This window comes from Alosa sapidissima, chromosome 3 (assembly GCF_018492685.1).
Source record: "Alosa sapidissima isolate fAloSap1 chromosome 3, fAloSap1.pri, whole genome shotgun sequence".
Classification (NCBI taxonomy): domain Eukaryota; kingdom Metazoa; phylum Chordata; class Actinopteri; order Clupeiformes; family Clupeidae; genus Alosa; species Alosa sapidissima.
The window spans coordinates 17,796,097-17,810,828 of NC_055959.1; the positions used below are offsets into that span (position 1 = coordinate 17,796,097).

At 41.1% G+C, this 14,732-nt stretch overlaps 4 protein-coding genes across 7 annotated transcripts; 1 reads left to right on the forward strand and 3 right to left on the reverse strand.

The window, feature by feature from the left end:
• Window positions 1-18: 18 nt before the first annotated feature.
• On the forward strand, window positions 19-1,495 carry si:dkey-66i24.7. The gene is made up of 2 exons (XM_042086991.1): window positions 19-261; window positions 651-1,495. The coding sequence occupies exons 1-2, from the start codon at window positions 165-167 to the stop codon at window positions 1,292-1,294; spliced, it is 741 nt and encodes a 246-aa protein (XP_041942925.1). The 5' UTR covers window positions 19-164; the 3' UTR covers window positions 1,295-1,495.
• Window positions 1,496-1,970: 475 nt separating this feature from the next.
• LOC121705772 (protein ALP1-like) lies at window positions 1,971-4,423 on the reverse strand. Its single transcript, XM_042086987.1, has 4 exons — window positions 4,212-4,423; window positions 3,731-4,091; window positions 3,377-3,617; window positions 1,971-3,231 (listed from the first exon to the last, which is right to left on the reverse strand). The coding sequence occupies exons 2-4, from the start codon at window positions 4,073-4,075 to the stop codon at window positions 2,516-2,518; spliced, it is 1,302 nt and encodes a 433-aa protein (XP_041942921.1). The 5' UTR covers window positions 4,076-4,091; window positions 4,212-4,423; the 3' UTR covers window positions 1,971-2,515.
• Window positions 4,424-4,881: 458 nt separating this feature from the next.
• Window positions 4,882-9,378, reverse strand: elob (elongin B). 2 transcript variants are annotated; one of them, XM_042086993.1, is made up of 4 exons: window positions 9,267-9,378; window positions 7,989-8,123; window positions 6,729-6,837; window positions 4,882-6,374 (listed from the first exon to the last, which is right to left on the reverse strand). In XM_042086993.1, exons 1-4 carry the CDS (start codon window positions 9,267-9,269, stop codon window positions 6,265-6,267), a joined length of 357 nt encoding a protein of 118 aa, XP_041942927.1. In that variant the 5' UTR covers window positions 9,270-9,378; the 3' UTR covers window positions 4,882-6,264. The 2 variants fall into 2 exon arrangements, with proteins under 2 accessions (XP_041942927.1, XP_041942926.1); XM_042086992.1 differs by having other exon boundaries at window positions 4,882-6,377.
• A 59-nt stretch (window positions 9,379-9,437) lies between these two features.
• zgc:153292 (uncharacterized protein LOC100003014 homolog) lies at window positions 9,438-14,426 on the reverse strand. 3 transcript variants are annotated; one of them, XM_042086984.1, is made up of 12 exons: window positions 14,101-14,422; window positions 13,625-13,630; window positions 12,960-13,158; window positions 12,821-12,856; window positions 12,559-12,632; window positions 12,293-12,395; window positions 12,159-12,200; window positions 11,959-12,018; window positions 11,648-11,881; window positions 11,335-11,438; window positions 10,990-11,158; window positions 9,438-10,785 (listed from the first exon to the last, which is right to left on the reverse strand). In XM_042086984.1, the coding sequence occupies exons 1-12, from the start codon at window positions 14,304-14,306 to the stop codon at window positions 10,069-10,071; spliced, it is 1,950 nt and encodes a 649-aa protein (XP_041942918.1). In that variant the 5' UTR covers window positions 14,307-14,422; the 3' UTR covers window positions 9,438-10,068. The 3 variants fall into 3 exon arrangements, with proteins under 3 accessions (XP_041942918.1, XP_041942919.1, XP_041942920.1); XM_042086985.1 differs by lacking the exon at window positions 11,959-12,018 and having other exon boundaries at window positions 14,101-14,426; XM_042086986.1 differs by lacking the exons at window positions 13,625-13,630; window positions 14,101-14,422 and adding an exon at window positions 13,341-13,589.
• Window positions 14,427-14,732: the final 306 nt, after the last annotated feature.

A 14,732-nucleotide genomic window follows, 5' to 3' on the forward strand; every position in this document is an offset into this window, starting at 1 on the left:
AAAATCGCTTGGGGGTGGACAAACTGTAAGATGTTGTTATAATCATCGGTTTGGTTGATGCGGGTAGATAATTCATCGCTGCCAAAACTAGTGTTGTTTAAATCGTCGATAATATCTGTTGATATCACAAGTTATCAGTCAAGGATTCTCAAGTGCCAAACAAGATGGAGGAGGTCATCGAAACAATTGTTACCGAGAGTATTGAAGTCGAGGAGAGCACGACCACGCTTCCCACTTTGGAGCCTGAAAGAGCGAAAGGAGGTAACGTGCGCAAAGTCGGTGTTACAAGTAATCGAGTCCACCAGTAACTGTGCATGCGAGGAGGGCATGATGAATGCTGATCATCACAATCATACACATTCACACAAGAATTTGTTGTTGTAATCGTTGAAAGTGGTTATAGCAAGCACAGTGGTAATACAGACAGGATATTTTATTATTGCAATGTAGGCTACTTAAAAATATTAACACATGACCAAGCATTTTATAAATAAGTAGGCTATTTCAGTAAGTTATTTCCTGCTTTTATACGAAAACACAGCTCAGTTGACAATACTTAACAATAACTCTTATGGCCAGCATTGTTATCAACATCAGTGTAAGTGAATAAGTCCTCATTCAATTCATCATGTTTCTCTGCCTTTCTCTAGAGTTTGTTTGGACTTTACAAGCTACATGGCAGCTTGTAAACACTCGCTTGGAAATGGATCAGGAATTTGACCAGCCTGTGTGCAAAAAAAAGAAGCTTTGGGAGACTGTTGCTGAGAGAGTCACTTCAAAGCTTCAGGCTGCTGGAAACCTGGATGTGGCCGTGAAGGCCTATGAGTGTGATCTGAAGTGGAGGAACATGCTGGCCACGTACCGCAAAAACACAGAGCGTGCCAAGCGTCTCGGGGCGCAGAGCGTCCACTGGGAGTTCTTCAAGGCCATGCACAATGTGCTGGGCAAGAGTCGGGAGGAGATTGAGGCCCAGCGCAAGGCAAAGCTGAATGGTACCAAACTGGGCAAGGCTATTGCCAGCAAACGGTTCACCCCCATTCTGCCCATCCCTTCAATAACAGCAGCCCCCACAATAACAGCTGCTACATCTATAACAGCCACCCCCATGCCCCCGAAGCCCCCTCAGCAAACTCAGGATGTGCTGCATCTCTACCTGGAGCTACAGGAGAGGAAGATGAACATGTGGGCTCAGCAAAAGGCGCTAGAGGAAAGAAAGATTGAAGCCATTAACAACCTGGCACGTGCCATCTCCAGCTTGGCACAGGACAATAGTATACAGCTGCCAAAAGAGTAATAAAAGTGTCTACTATTGAACCAGGCAAGGACCCAGTGCATCAACTTTGCATTAAAGGAACTCAACTCTTTGGGAAATTAGGCTATTTGCTGTTAACCTCTGTGTTAGATAGGAGGTTCCTTTAACTGGTACATTTAAGTTTTTGGTTCTGTTTTAATGGATTCTGGAGGATTTTTTTTTTTTTAAATCACAATTATAATACAAGATAAACATGTATGTGCCAGCATTTCCATGATAATGACTGAAACTGTGAATGAAGAAAACATGGTGTATTTTCCATGGTCAAGGCGGTCAGGAATTACTCTCTTGAAGCCAACAATGGTCCTTTTTAACGATAACAATATCCTCCGTCAACTCTCTAAGAAGCCTCTCCTCCATGCCCCTGACAATATTGAAATGTAATGAAAAAGGGAGTGACCTTTGTGTGTGTGAATGTGTTTGAGGTGGAGTTAAGATACAAGGTATGGTGTTTGGATGAAGTGGGAATACATAGATAACAGTGTGAGTGATAAACTAACACTGTCGTCAGCCTATCAAGCTTTTTTCCAGGTTATGCAAGTTAATGACCTAATAACATGTAGTTGTACAAAAAAACAGTTGTAATATATACTAAAACAGATTAGTAATGATATCCCACAATATCCCACTGTTTCATTCTGAAAGACATTCAACTTAATCTATTGTTGGTATATTTTTTTGTGGGTCACAATCCTGGTGTGCATATTTATCAGTGACATCCTCGTTTAGCAAAAAATATATTTGTTAATAAGAAGTCTGTATTATACTTTTAATAAAAAATTCAAGATAAAGTGTTTGTTGCTTATTTCACTGGGAGTAAAGATCAAATCTACAGTAATTCACAGAATATTGCAAGTGCAAGATTTTTTTGCAAGATAAGTTTTTTTTTTTTATCTTGACTCATTGACATTTTATATCACAGATACACAGTTGTTGGTTGTACACCTCCAGGGTGGTGAACAACTTATTAACACTAGGCGTTCCATACACCATTCACTGAACACACAGGGTAAATCCAGATGGACACACTGTATATCTTCAACAATATATGTAATTTGAGCAAAATAGTCCTGTGGACAGAATGAAAGAATGTAATGATGTCAGTCTCTGGTTATCTATCTAATGACACAGTCAATGCCTCACTGGAGGTACACAGCAAACATCATTACATGTCCAATCACATGGGGTCGAAACTTCATCAGCTCAAAAGTTTTCTGTGTCCAAGGCACTGTACAACTGTTGTGCAACAGTATCTCTCCATCTCAAACCTGCCTCCTCTCTGTCTCCGTCTTGCTCCTGTTCTCCCATTTCCTTTCCTGATTGACCCTTGACAATATCCCCCATATCTAAAAAGACATTGTGCAAAATGCATGCGGTTAAGACCACCGCTTTCGCTCGGTCATAGTTCCCCATGTCCAAGTATTTGAGTCTTTGGAAGCGTGCCTTCAGATCTTCTACTGCCTGATCTAGCCGGCACAAGTGGCTCTCCAGGGTCTTATTGAAGAGGTTCTCCCTGGGTCCATGCCCTGCAGAATAGGGAGTGAGAATCTGATCCGTCAAGGGGTAACCAGTGCCTGCAACCAGGCAGCACCCTGGTGGCACCATGCCTCGGTTGCTCTGAATCCTCCTCCTCAGGTCACTTGCCCTGTCGTGTTCTGATCCTCGGCTGACCCGGCAGTGAATGAAGCGCCCTTGTCTATCACACACAAACTCCAGGTTCAGCCAAGAGTCTGGGTGAACGTCTTTGGTCAGATGTTTCAGGTCCAGCTCCTCCTTCTCTACATCCTGCTTGCCAATGGGCAGGCGAATAGGGATGCGAGTGTGACCCAAAACACCCAACACCTTTGGGATGCCCAGCTCAACATCATTCACCCCCAACAGACTTGAGAAGGGCAGCAGACTGTCCATCATCTCTTGACCTAGAAATAATGACTTGTTAGGTACCCAAGGTAGACTACTAGTATAGAATACACTCTTAAATCAGCTTTGACTAAAATAACTAATACACATTCAACTAAAATCATAGTAAACCCGAGATTAATAAATAATAGATGCAATGCATACTTTTCGGCCATCGTATCTGCTGTTCCTCCAGAGCGTTGACGCGGTCACAGAAGGAGAAGAAAATTCTATGGATATTTCCTTTCTCCAGACGGAAACTGGTCGATACTGAGCGATAGCTGCGACGTTTGGAAAGCAGGGTGAGAGAGAGGAGTACGGTGTGGGAGAGTGACAATCGTGCTCTCCCGGCAAGTCGACTGCGATTATAGCTGGTGTTGGCGTTCTTCAAGAGGTCCATGATGTGCTAAATAATTTCAAAAACAGAGAGGGATATCGGTTAGGCAGTGATTCATTAGGCTACCATCAATGCATTGGGTTTGTGCAGTGGCCAGCATGTTGAAACTGAAAGCTACCAACCTGAACTGCTGGATTTTCCTCTGCTTTTTCAGCGGACTGTCGCTGTAGCTCAACGTCTGCATTGGATGAAATAGCAAGCGAGTCTGTCAACTGAAATACCACTTGTGGATGCACTACATCTTGCGATTGTGCCTGAAGATGCAGCAAGGGCTCCTCTGACCGGGAAAGCTGCAAGAGTACAGGAGAAGGGTGCTGGATCACGGCCATCAACTGGGCTTCCAAGATCTCCTCGACTGCTTGGTCCAGGCGTTGGTCAAGCTCTCCGTGGGAAAGAGGCTCCCAGTCGTACTGCATCATCTCAAGCACCGCTCGGCCCGCCGATGCAACACAGGCATTTGTGTACATCCTGCTCAACTATAGCCTAGCAAAGAGAACAAGGCATTAACAACTACTGCATATACAATATGACCAGTTATTCTAAGCAGAAGTCAGTCCATTCACAAAAAAAGCTCTAAAAAGGACAGATGCGAAGGCTACTTACACTGACTTGTCAGAATTACTTTAGAGCAGTAGGCTAGTAGCAAAATACTGCCACTGGATTACAATAATAGCCGACAATATTATAACGGAACTTCCACAAGGCCACTCTAACGAGCAATGATACCCAAGTCACTAGTCTATGCTCCAAAAGCCACGCATTTGACTTTGTTTTGTTTTTTTCTTCCCCTGAACTTCGATGGCTGACATTCTTAAGAAACTGCTCAGTAGTGCCGCCAACTGGGACGGCGTACAAGGCTCCAAAGTTGTATCGCTCTCCATCACTTCCTACAAGAGAGAAAATGTCCAGCACCGACACAGAACCACTGCCTTGTAAAGTTAGCCAGATATGACTCTGTTCTGAAAAGGCCCAGAGGCAGCCTTCACCTTGTAACATGAAGGTATACCATAATGGCTATATTCTACAATCTACTGTGTCAGTAGAACAAATTTAATTGTGTTGTATCATTCTATCATATGAAATAAATACAAGAAAATGAGTTTTCCACTGTACCCATCATTCTATCCTTGCTCAGAGAATCATTTGCTTAACTGACAAAAGCTATTAATTTATCGCTAAATCAGAATTCTTTATTTTTGGATGTTATCAAAAGTACTTAAGATATAGTGAAGCAGAGACTTGAAGGACAGCACTTCAATACATAAACAAGGGCTGAAAAAAGTGTCTCTTTTAATTTCAACGTTCACAATCACAGTTACACATTTGTAATTACATTTATCTTCATTATTCAAATGCAAGAGTTTAATGTTGAATCATTTCAGTCACTCGAAAGCAATTGGTGCAATGCCGAGTGTCGTTGCTTAAAGACGCTGTGATTTTGGGAAGTGCCCCATCAGGAGTTGTCAAAACTAAACATTCAGTGGTTTGTACAATTAAGCCTGCATGACTTATACAAAAAAACAGCAGACATCCATCTTTCTGTAGTTGTTAACATCCCCTTAGCCAAATCAAATCAAAGACAAAAAATGAGAACTTACACTTAAACTTCCCCTTTGGTTTTCCATTGAAAATAGCAGGGTGCTCAAAGGCAAACTCAAACCGGTAAAAGACTGTGCTTTTGAATTACAATAGATTGAGACTCAAAATGAAACCAGACAAGAGAAAAGGACACAGGCACAAAAACTTGGGTAAAGAAACCAAAAGAAGCAACACAAGTGACAATATCTACACTGAAATGACATTTTTCCTTAATGGAAATTAATGGAAACACCTGTTGTCAGAGCATGATTTCTGTACAATGTCCTGCATTCAGCCCATAATTTTGGGAGCAGTTTCATGCTCATACATGATTGAATAACTAAGTGACTTTAAAACCTCTTTCTCTTGGATCCCAGATGTCTGTAAGTTCATTTAAGTTCTAAATAATACATAATAATAATAGCAATACAGTCATTAAAGTAAAGCAAACACACAAAACACAAAGTAAATCCAAAATCAGCAAGAGCATTCTTAAAAATGCACTATATATACTCCCAACACACCAAACATACATCTCACTCTCTCTCTCTCACACACACACACACACACACCTAACTACAAATCCATGCCCAAACTAGACAAACTCAAAAAGGTACAGCACTCATCTGTAGGTAATCTTCAGACCTGTCTCATCCCACCTCATAAGCAAGATTAAGCAAGATCAGTGCAGCCAATGGGGGTGTTCCCGAAAGGGTGACACATTAGCAAAAAGGACATGCCTAAGCAATGTCTAAAGCAGGTGATGAGGGGTCGCATATTGTTAGAGCAGAAGAGAGAAGGACAAGAGGAGGAGGGCACAAGTTGTTTGCTACTGACATTATGTGAGGGACAAAAATGATGCAGGTGGGGTGTAACGGTCACAATTCCAAAAGGTTAAATCACCACTTGCAATCTTTTGTCATTCATGAACTTCTACAAATAGCAAACAAAAAAACCCAAACAAAAACCAAAAAAATAAACAAACACTCACAAATTACAAAAACAAGCTTTCTCTCACTCCCTTCCTTCCTTTCTCCCTCCCTTCATCCATCCATCAAAACATTCGCATATCCATCCATCACTGCACAGCCTGCTCGTTGGCAGTGCTGCTGGAGTCCTGGGGCTTCATGACGTCCGGTAGCTCAGGAGGGCTGGAGAAAGGCTCCACCCTTAGTGGTTCAAAAGAGTCTTCTGGGGAAGATGGGTTGGAGAGATGGAGAGACAAAGAGAGTATGTGTGTAAGACAGAAATAGACACAGATGTGCATTCTCTGATTATAAATCTATAAAATATGAAAGTCAAATTCAAAGAAAATCTCCATGGCAAAAAAAAGGGGGGGGAAATATTTTGGCAAGTACATTTTAAACTGCTACAACAACAGTCCCTGATATTCCATGACTTTGACCCCAAAATGATAAAATGCCCTGACTTTCCATGTCTGGAATAGGCTTTTCAATATTCCAAGATATTCCAGAAATTCCATGACCTGTGGGAACTCTGCAGAGTATAACACAGAGTGTACATCAAAAAACAGCAACTCACCACTGACACGGAAAGCCAGTCCAACAGTTCCTGGGGCCTGTGGCCTTGCTGTTTGATTCGTAAATCCACAATCTCCAAGTGTCTTACTGTCATCCAGCAATACATCATCCTTGCAGAAATTATACACCAGGTTAACATAGTGCATTTCACAGGCGTGGCTCCAGACACATTGTGAATGGATGAACAATAGTTACCACAGAGCTGAAATGCCACCTAATCAAGTACAGTTTAAGCCAGTGTTTCTTAGCTGGTGGGTCGGGACCCAAAAGTGGGTCAAGGAGTTTGTGGTTAAAAAAAAAACTCCAATTAAAATGCTACCTTATCAGATCTAATATTGGACCTTTATTTTGATAGACTTTATTTGTATGTCAGACATTGCCATGAACATAGACAATGTTTATGTGACAGGACATATCATTTTGGCGGTAAACGCAAGTAGGCTACGACCCTGCATATTCGAAGTAAGATATGGATTCACTTAAATTGAGACAAAATGGAAATGGAAACCTCCGTTTCGGTGCGGTGGTCACTGAATTGCTGGCACATGAGAGAAAATGCCACATGGAAACAAAGCACCCCTGTCAAAGACAAACCTGTCGAGTACTTTGAAAGTTTGACTAATGACAAACACACACACATATATATATATATATATATATATATATATATATATATATATATATATATATATATATATATATATATATATATATATATATATATTATATACATACATACATACATACATACATACATACATACATATATATATATATATATATATATTATATACATACATACATACATACATACATACATATATATATATATATATATATATATATAGTTGCGACTTAAAGCTGCTGTTGGCAAGAGTTTTTTGATCATATTCACTAAAAACCGACACTATGCTCCGACAGAACAACATAAATCAGCCGGTTTTAGAAAAAAATCCCGCACTTCTACCTCCACCTAGAGCCTGTTATTTGTTTTGCAAAAATCCACAGTTCCCGGTTCTTCTGGTCCACTCAGAACAGGGCTGTGTGAGATCTGAATGTCAATCACAGTCTGGTGTGCACTGACAAGCACAAACTCGATGAAAGGGTGCTCGGTGGTAGTGGGGGAGGGTCATGCGAGTTGTAAACATTCAAAATTTTTGCCAAGTCCCCTCAATCAGTCAGACTTGCCAACTGCAGCTTTAATGAACATGGATCCCAAAGCAAGACCAGTCAAGAACCACTGGTTTAAGCGAATAACTACCTTGTACAGCCGTTGCTCTTCAGGTGTCCTTTTCAGAATGCCTTCCACGATCCGTTTTAGCTCGTAAACAGTTGTGGACTCTTTTGCATCTGTGAAAATGGTCGTCTTGTGACGCCTGATCATAAGGAACACATCCTAGGGGGTGGGGGAAACGACACAAATAAAACAGGACAATTTGGCAAGTTTGGATGTCAACCATTCGTTCAAGTCCTGCTGTTTTTAGAATTTATTTACCCTGGGTGAAAGACAAAAAATGTAATCTGGCATGTCATGCAATTGAACATGGCCAACAGCTGAAAACACGGTGACAGCTGCTATGTGCAACACCTTAAATAACTTTAAGGATAAACTACCTCAGCTAGCGAGTAAGTCTTAACACTAAAAACAAAACTATCAAAAAGCTTAGTCAAATTACCTCGACATCAGGTCATGTAAAGGTTAGTATGCCATGAGTTAAATGTCAAGTAAAGCCAGCGAATTTTAAGCAACACCTTGCTACCTAAATTGATGCGGAAAATGCAAACAAACTATCCATAAAAGCAAGTTGGTTAGACAATACATGGGGCAAAATTGGCTATACAAGAAAGAGGAAATGCCAGACACCGTTAAATTAGTAAAGTTAATGTTGAGGTTAACGTTACTGAATCTTTTCAGTTAGCACTACATTGACTAACAGGAACACGGTCGTTTTTGTATTTTTTGTTTTTGTTTTATAGCAGGTTGGCATTATTTATATGACTGATAGACTACCTATCCGTAACAACTAACCAAATTAAGTTAAAATCGTTAAGTTTAAATGTTTTGTGCCCAATATTTGTGTGACCATGATGCCCTACGATACGTCATACACCCAACAAATAGCAGCTAACGTTAGGCTGCTAACTAAACTGCAAACCATTTGACAACTGCACTAGTTGTTCGCACAGTAAATTATTCTGATATCAAAGACGCCTGACTTATATTTTTGAAGCCAAGTAACAAAAGTGCCTATCAAACATTATCCAACAATAGGGAAAAGATTTAGCGATGCCTACTTAAAAAAAACTAAGGTTAAAACTGACAGTACCTAACGTTAGCCTGTAACGTTAGTTAGCTTGTATAGCTGGACATATTACGAAACAAAGAGATTTGTCTGTGGTCAGCGTTTTGAAAACACGTACATTGTGTAATCACAACCCAATACTTCGTATATATCACTAATGATAACTTCACAAAATCGAATAATGACAACTAAAAGTACAAGACATGAAACGTGATAAGTTAGTTTCTCATCCTCACCATTTCCCTCGGTCGGTTGCTTCGCCTCTAACCCCAACAATCCCACATTGCACCGGGCGGGCACATCAAAATGTTCGCGTTTGGCAATCTATGGTTTGGCCCATAGGGTGGGCGTAACACATTAAACCTAGAACTACATCAATTTCCAATGCAGAAAAAAACAACACAAGACACAGAGAATCAGGCTTTAATAAAAGCTGTATTGTTATCGATTAACAAAAAAGAATGGCAACTTCCATGTTCTGTTGTCTAGGCTTGTTCTAATATTTCTATTGTTGATACGCTTTTTGCCGTTTTCAGGTTTTGTTGTTTCAGTATTGATATCAAGATACTTAGCAATATCAGGGACGATGAGTATGCAAAACTGTCTGCACACAAAGCAGGGCAAATTATGTCAAAATGTTGTGTGCAGACTGTATTTATTTGTTGTAGGGAGAATGAGCAAGAATTCAGTAAATCATGGTTTGTGAATGTGGTGGCTGCCCTTTGACTGAGTGAAAAGCAGAATCTTCAAGGAGGTACATGAGGTTTGCAAGAGTTGCAGGGGTAGGGGATGGGGAACACTTGTCTTCCCATAGTAAGTGGAAATCCCATGTTGCAGTCATATTATGTACCGCTATGAATTACATCTAATATTTCATAGTGTTGAACAACACTTTTTTTACAGTACCTTCAATAGTGTCTACAGACACTTCTCCGTGGGCAGCAGAACTATCCTCCCATGGAGTTAGGACAGCCCCTCTCTCCTTCACAAGGTTCTCCCAGTTCTCGATACAATTCATATTTATAGGAGTTCAATTGCTTAATTTTCCTGGGTCCTCCCTCCTTCATCTCCCTGTGAAAGTGCATCAGTTTTGATGGGACCTTTTGTCCGTCGAGGTCTGCCTCGTCCACGTTTCTCCCCTAACTCCAATCGGACATTTTTCTGATGTTGTTTATGAATGTCTGAAACCATTCCTCCGACTGCTTTAACCACAAGTCTTTCTTCAAGTTGCACCCGTCCCCTTCCACATTGTCTTTGTAATCTTGTTCTCACACTGACACTCTCAACTGCTCCCCTTTCTGTTCTTTGCCCTCTAGTGTCATCACCCTCTCTTACTCTCATTTCTTCTCCCCATCCTCCTCCTACTCCTCTACCATCACCACCACTTTCCACACTCTCTCTTCCTCTCGTTTCCTCACATTCCCTTCCATCCCTTTCCCCCTCTGCTCCTTCCTCCTGTCCCATCCTTTTCCCCCCCGGGTCTGCCGTTCGTCTTGTGCCGACATCCCCCCTCTCTTCCTCCGTGGTGCCATCTTTTGTTTGTCTGCCCGTGTCCTCCAGTCTGACTCTGCAGCCTGGGCAGGTGAAGATGTGCTCTTCATTCTTCAGCCTTGTGTCCTCATACTCTTTGATGTCCGTGGGCTGGGTGACCTGGTGCCACTGTCTGCACTCCTCACACTGAAGTTGGACGCCACTGAGAGGGGCCTGGGGCTCCACAAGCACAAAGGTGAACTTGTTTATCTCACCTCCATCCACCTGAGGAGAGAGGTAAAACACGCATTTTACATGTTGCTTGAATCTGGTTGCTACTCAGGCTTTGTCAACATGCAAGGCAATAATGTGAGTGTAATAGCCGGAAAATCCAAAACAACTTAACACAACATGCAAACAGGTCCATAAAAAGTTAACCTGGAGCATAGCTGTAAGTGTGGAGCTTAATTGGCCATCCCACTTACTCACCATCAACAGCCTGGGCTTCTTAACTAGGGGCGAGGCAGCTTTGCTGTGGAGCAGGGAGAGGGGTCTCTGGCGGGTGCTCGGGTTGACCGTGCAACACAGGCGGTACACAGAGGCAGGGAGGCACACATCCCAGCTGTCAGGGTGCTGCTTGGACAGGTCAAACACCGTCCTGCTCAGACAAGAAAACACAAGGTGTGCAGCTGTAACTTTGTAAAGCAATCCACAGTTCTGGCAGGTATCTCAAGTTGAAATCAGCAGTTGCACCGCTGCTGCACCACCGAAGATATCCAAATATATAGCAGTATTTTAACAGAAATGGTTGAGAGAGGGATACATTAGACTTACTTGTCAATGAGTGCCTTTGTGGTTTGGTCCAAGGAGCCAGCCTGAGGATGGTGGTGTATGAAGGATGTCTCCAGTCTCACAAGTTTATGCAATGCATTGTTGATCTAAAATATAATAAGAACTGAAGTAATTTCATCAAATAACACACTACTGAATTACCAAACATACTCAAAATATATAAACAATTATTTTATGGGGTGATTACTGCTCACTGTACAAGTTGTGGTGAGCGCACGAGTGTTCATAACAGCTGATGTTTGAACATGACTTCAAAAATCCGTCAGAAATTAAACAAGGCCATGAAATGATTTACCTCTTTGAGGCATCTTGGGCTGATCCTGGAGAGGAAGCCATAGGGATAACCTATGCAAGAGACTAAGTCGTAGATGTTCTGGGCAATCTCATGACCATTGCATGTCCTCATGGGATAGGCCTCGACCCATCTGGAGTAGAAATCCATCACTGACAAGACAAACTTGTGTCCTCTTTGAGTGACTGACAGAGGGCCTATTACCTCAACCCCGAGCCATTCCCATCTGCCTTTAATCTGGGGAGAATGGAGGGGAAATTTATTAACTTGCTAGTTTTGCTTGTGCACTTAGATATTCTCATTTTCAATCTTACCTTGATTGCACGTTTGGGAATAAACAGAAGTCCTTGGCTCCATAAATCATTTAAGGAAACCTAAAACATTGTTACGGTTACTCCAACACACATTTAAGTTACCACACAAACATGATTGAAATGCACCATAGACAACAATTCTGTGCTCAGTTGATAGCATATTAACATGGCAATCATAGCAACCTTAACATGGCACTTACGTTGTCTCCATTCTGCCCATCGTCCTTTGCCCACTGAATGCTCTGTCCATCAAAATAGAAAATGTGAACAGATGTATTCCTGGGTACAATAATCATATTGAAATGACTGTTCAATTTATTGTTGTGGCTTCTACCTGAGGTACACAGTAATCATCATGGAAAGTACTTGGATGCCAAGTAAGTTTACTCCAGTCAATCTTCTCCAGCTGAGCACTCTGGGCCTTATCTGATCGCTGACTGCAAGTAGACAGAAAAAAAGTGTACATACAATGACAAACATGTCCTTGTTGAAACATTTAAGTAAGCATACTAAATGTTAACTCCTGTCAAGAACATTCATGTAAATAATTTACCGGAGTAAAATAAAGGTACCGGAGAGATTTTAATGAAGCTTACTTACTCTTTTAACAACTGACAGCTCTGCTCATTGGTCTCTGAAGTAGCCTCTGTTGGGGACTCTGGTGTCTTGGGAAACTACAGAATTAAAGTCGTCCATAAAGCAAATTTGTTTCGATTATTTCAAGCATCCACCATCACTATTTGTAGACCATGTTGTAGGCTTTAGAAAGATCCCTCAATTAAACAATAAAACATGCAGGCCTGCTTATGTTGGCTGATCACTGATAAAACTGGGTAAACGTCTTCATTGAACTATAACTTACTAAAGTTATTCTCTTCCGTTGACGACCATCTGGTGTCTGAAACAACACAAGCAATACATTGAAATTTTGTGAGTCCAAATGACTCCCATGTTTCAGTATTTACAGTAGGTCTATGTGTGTTTACTATTGACATGTCTACCTTTTTGCAGACATTATCAGGAAAGTTAAAAATCGTGGGCAGCGCTGTATCACGTAACCGATAACCATGTCCTGATCTGACAAAGAAATGTCTCTCAAAATGATCGGAACACAAATAAGAGGATGATTTGGGAGTCCAGTTCTTCCATCTGGTTCGCCGCGTCCACTCTTTCAGTCTTTTGGGATCTTTGATAGGGAATCTGGACACGTGAAGAAACCATGATCATCAACTCGGCAAGCAGGCTACTGCTTTCATTTCAACTGGTAAGTAAGGACAGCTATAACCTGCTATTTCCATTCAAAATTCCCATTTTCCCTGTCATTAACAAAAGCCACGTGCTTGAGTTTTTAATGTGCCATTTCAGCGTTGACATTAGCCTACCTGTGAAACGAAACTCCAGGCAGACCCTTCTCAGAACGATTTTTGCAATTATAAGCACTACACGAAGGCATACCCTCGTCGTTTTCCAGTTATTTACCAATGTAGTCTACTGTAAGTTGTTGCAATAAATTAACGATCACTTTAGTAAAACATTAAGATAGTTGGTTACATGTTTGGTTGTTTGATAGTGTCTGGTTAAAATCATGCAGATGGATGTAAACAGTGTTGCTCTGGAGTTTTAGATTTAGCGGCAGCTTTCGACTTTGTGTACTAAATGACATTACCGCTCTCTGTTGTTCGGAGTATGACATTACACGAAGGTTGCAGGTGACGTTGTTAGTAGAAGGTGACGTGTTTCATCCATAGACAGTAAAAGAAAGGTTTCATCCATTAGAGAGCATGGTAGTCAGCACCAGGGATGGGCCATATTTGTAATACATGCATTTCAAATACAAAATAGTATTTTTGTAATTTGTGTTTTATTGGGTTGAAGAAAATGGATTTGCATTTTGTATCCAAATACTTTATGTATTTTTGTAGTTTAAAAATACTGCCAAATATTTCTGGTAAAACCATGGGTAAAACCTATGCTTTTGGTGATGTGATGACATCATAAAAGTGCAAAACAATGAATGTAGCCTCTGGCTGGTGCGGAGTAACGTGTAGTTTGCTCACACAGACACACAACACACTCCCTTTATCACACCAACCCACTCATTCAACCACATGGTTACTTGCTCACCCACACTTATAAGTTTACCTGTTTGTCGTAGAACTTTGGAACAACTTTGGCTGTGATGTGTATGTGTTCTCCAAAGCTGATGATGCACAAGGCACCTTTCTGAGCAATGTTCCTGAGTATTGTTGTTCTGGCACATTCCCTTTGATATTTTTACTGGGCAACTTATTCTTGAGAACTTGAATCATAAGTAGGCAAATTAACATGATCATCCAATCGGAACACATGGATTATGTGGCTGCCCTGCAACATTGCTCAAATGTATCCCATGTATCTCCTAAACCAACACAATGAAAAAAAAATCATATTTATGTCAGTGGCATCAACATTACACTATTTAGTGCTTAGATGGTATACCCAGTTAATTAAAGTTCAAAGGTACAGCACGCACATCCAAAGCGATGAGTACTGGGTGCTGGGCAGGAAAGCACATGCATGTAAATGAACGGTGAGTCCGCACACCAGAATCTGCTCCTTAGCGTTTTAATGGTATATCACTATTATATACCTGTGATATACATTAAAACGCTAAGGAGCAGATTCTGGCGGACTCGACGTTCTTTTACATACCCAGTTAATTAAAAACCAACTAAAATGGTCATGATCCTCTTACCTGATCAACAGTGTTACACAGTGCAATATCAAGCATTCTG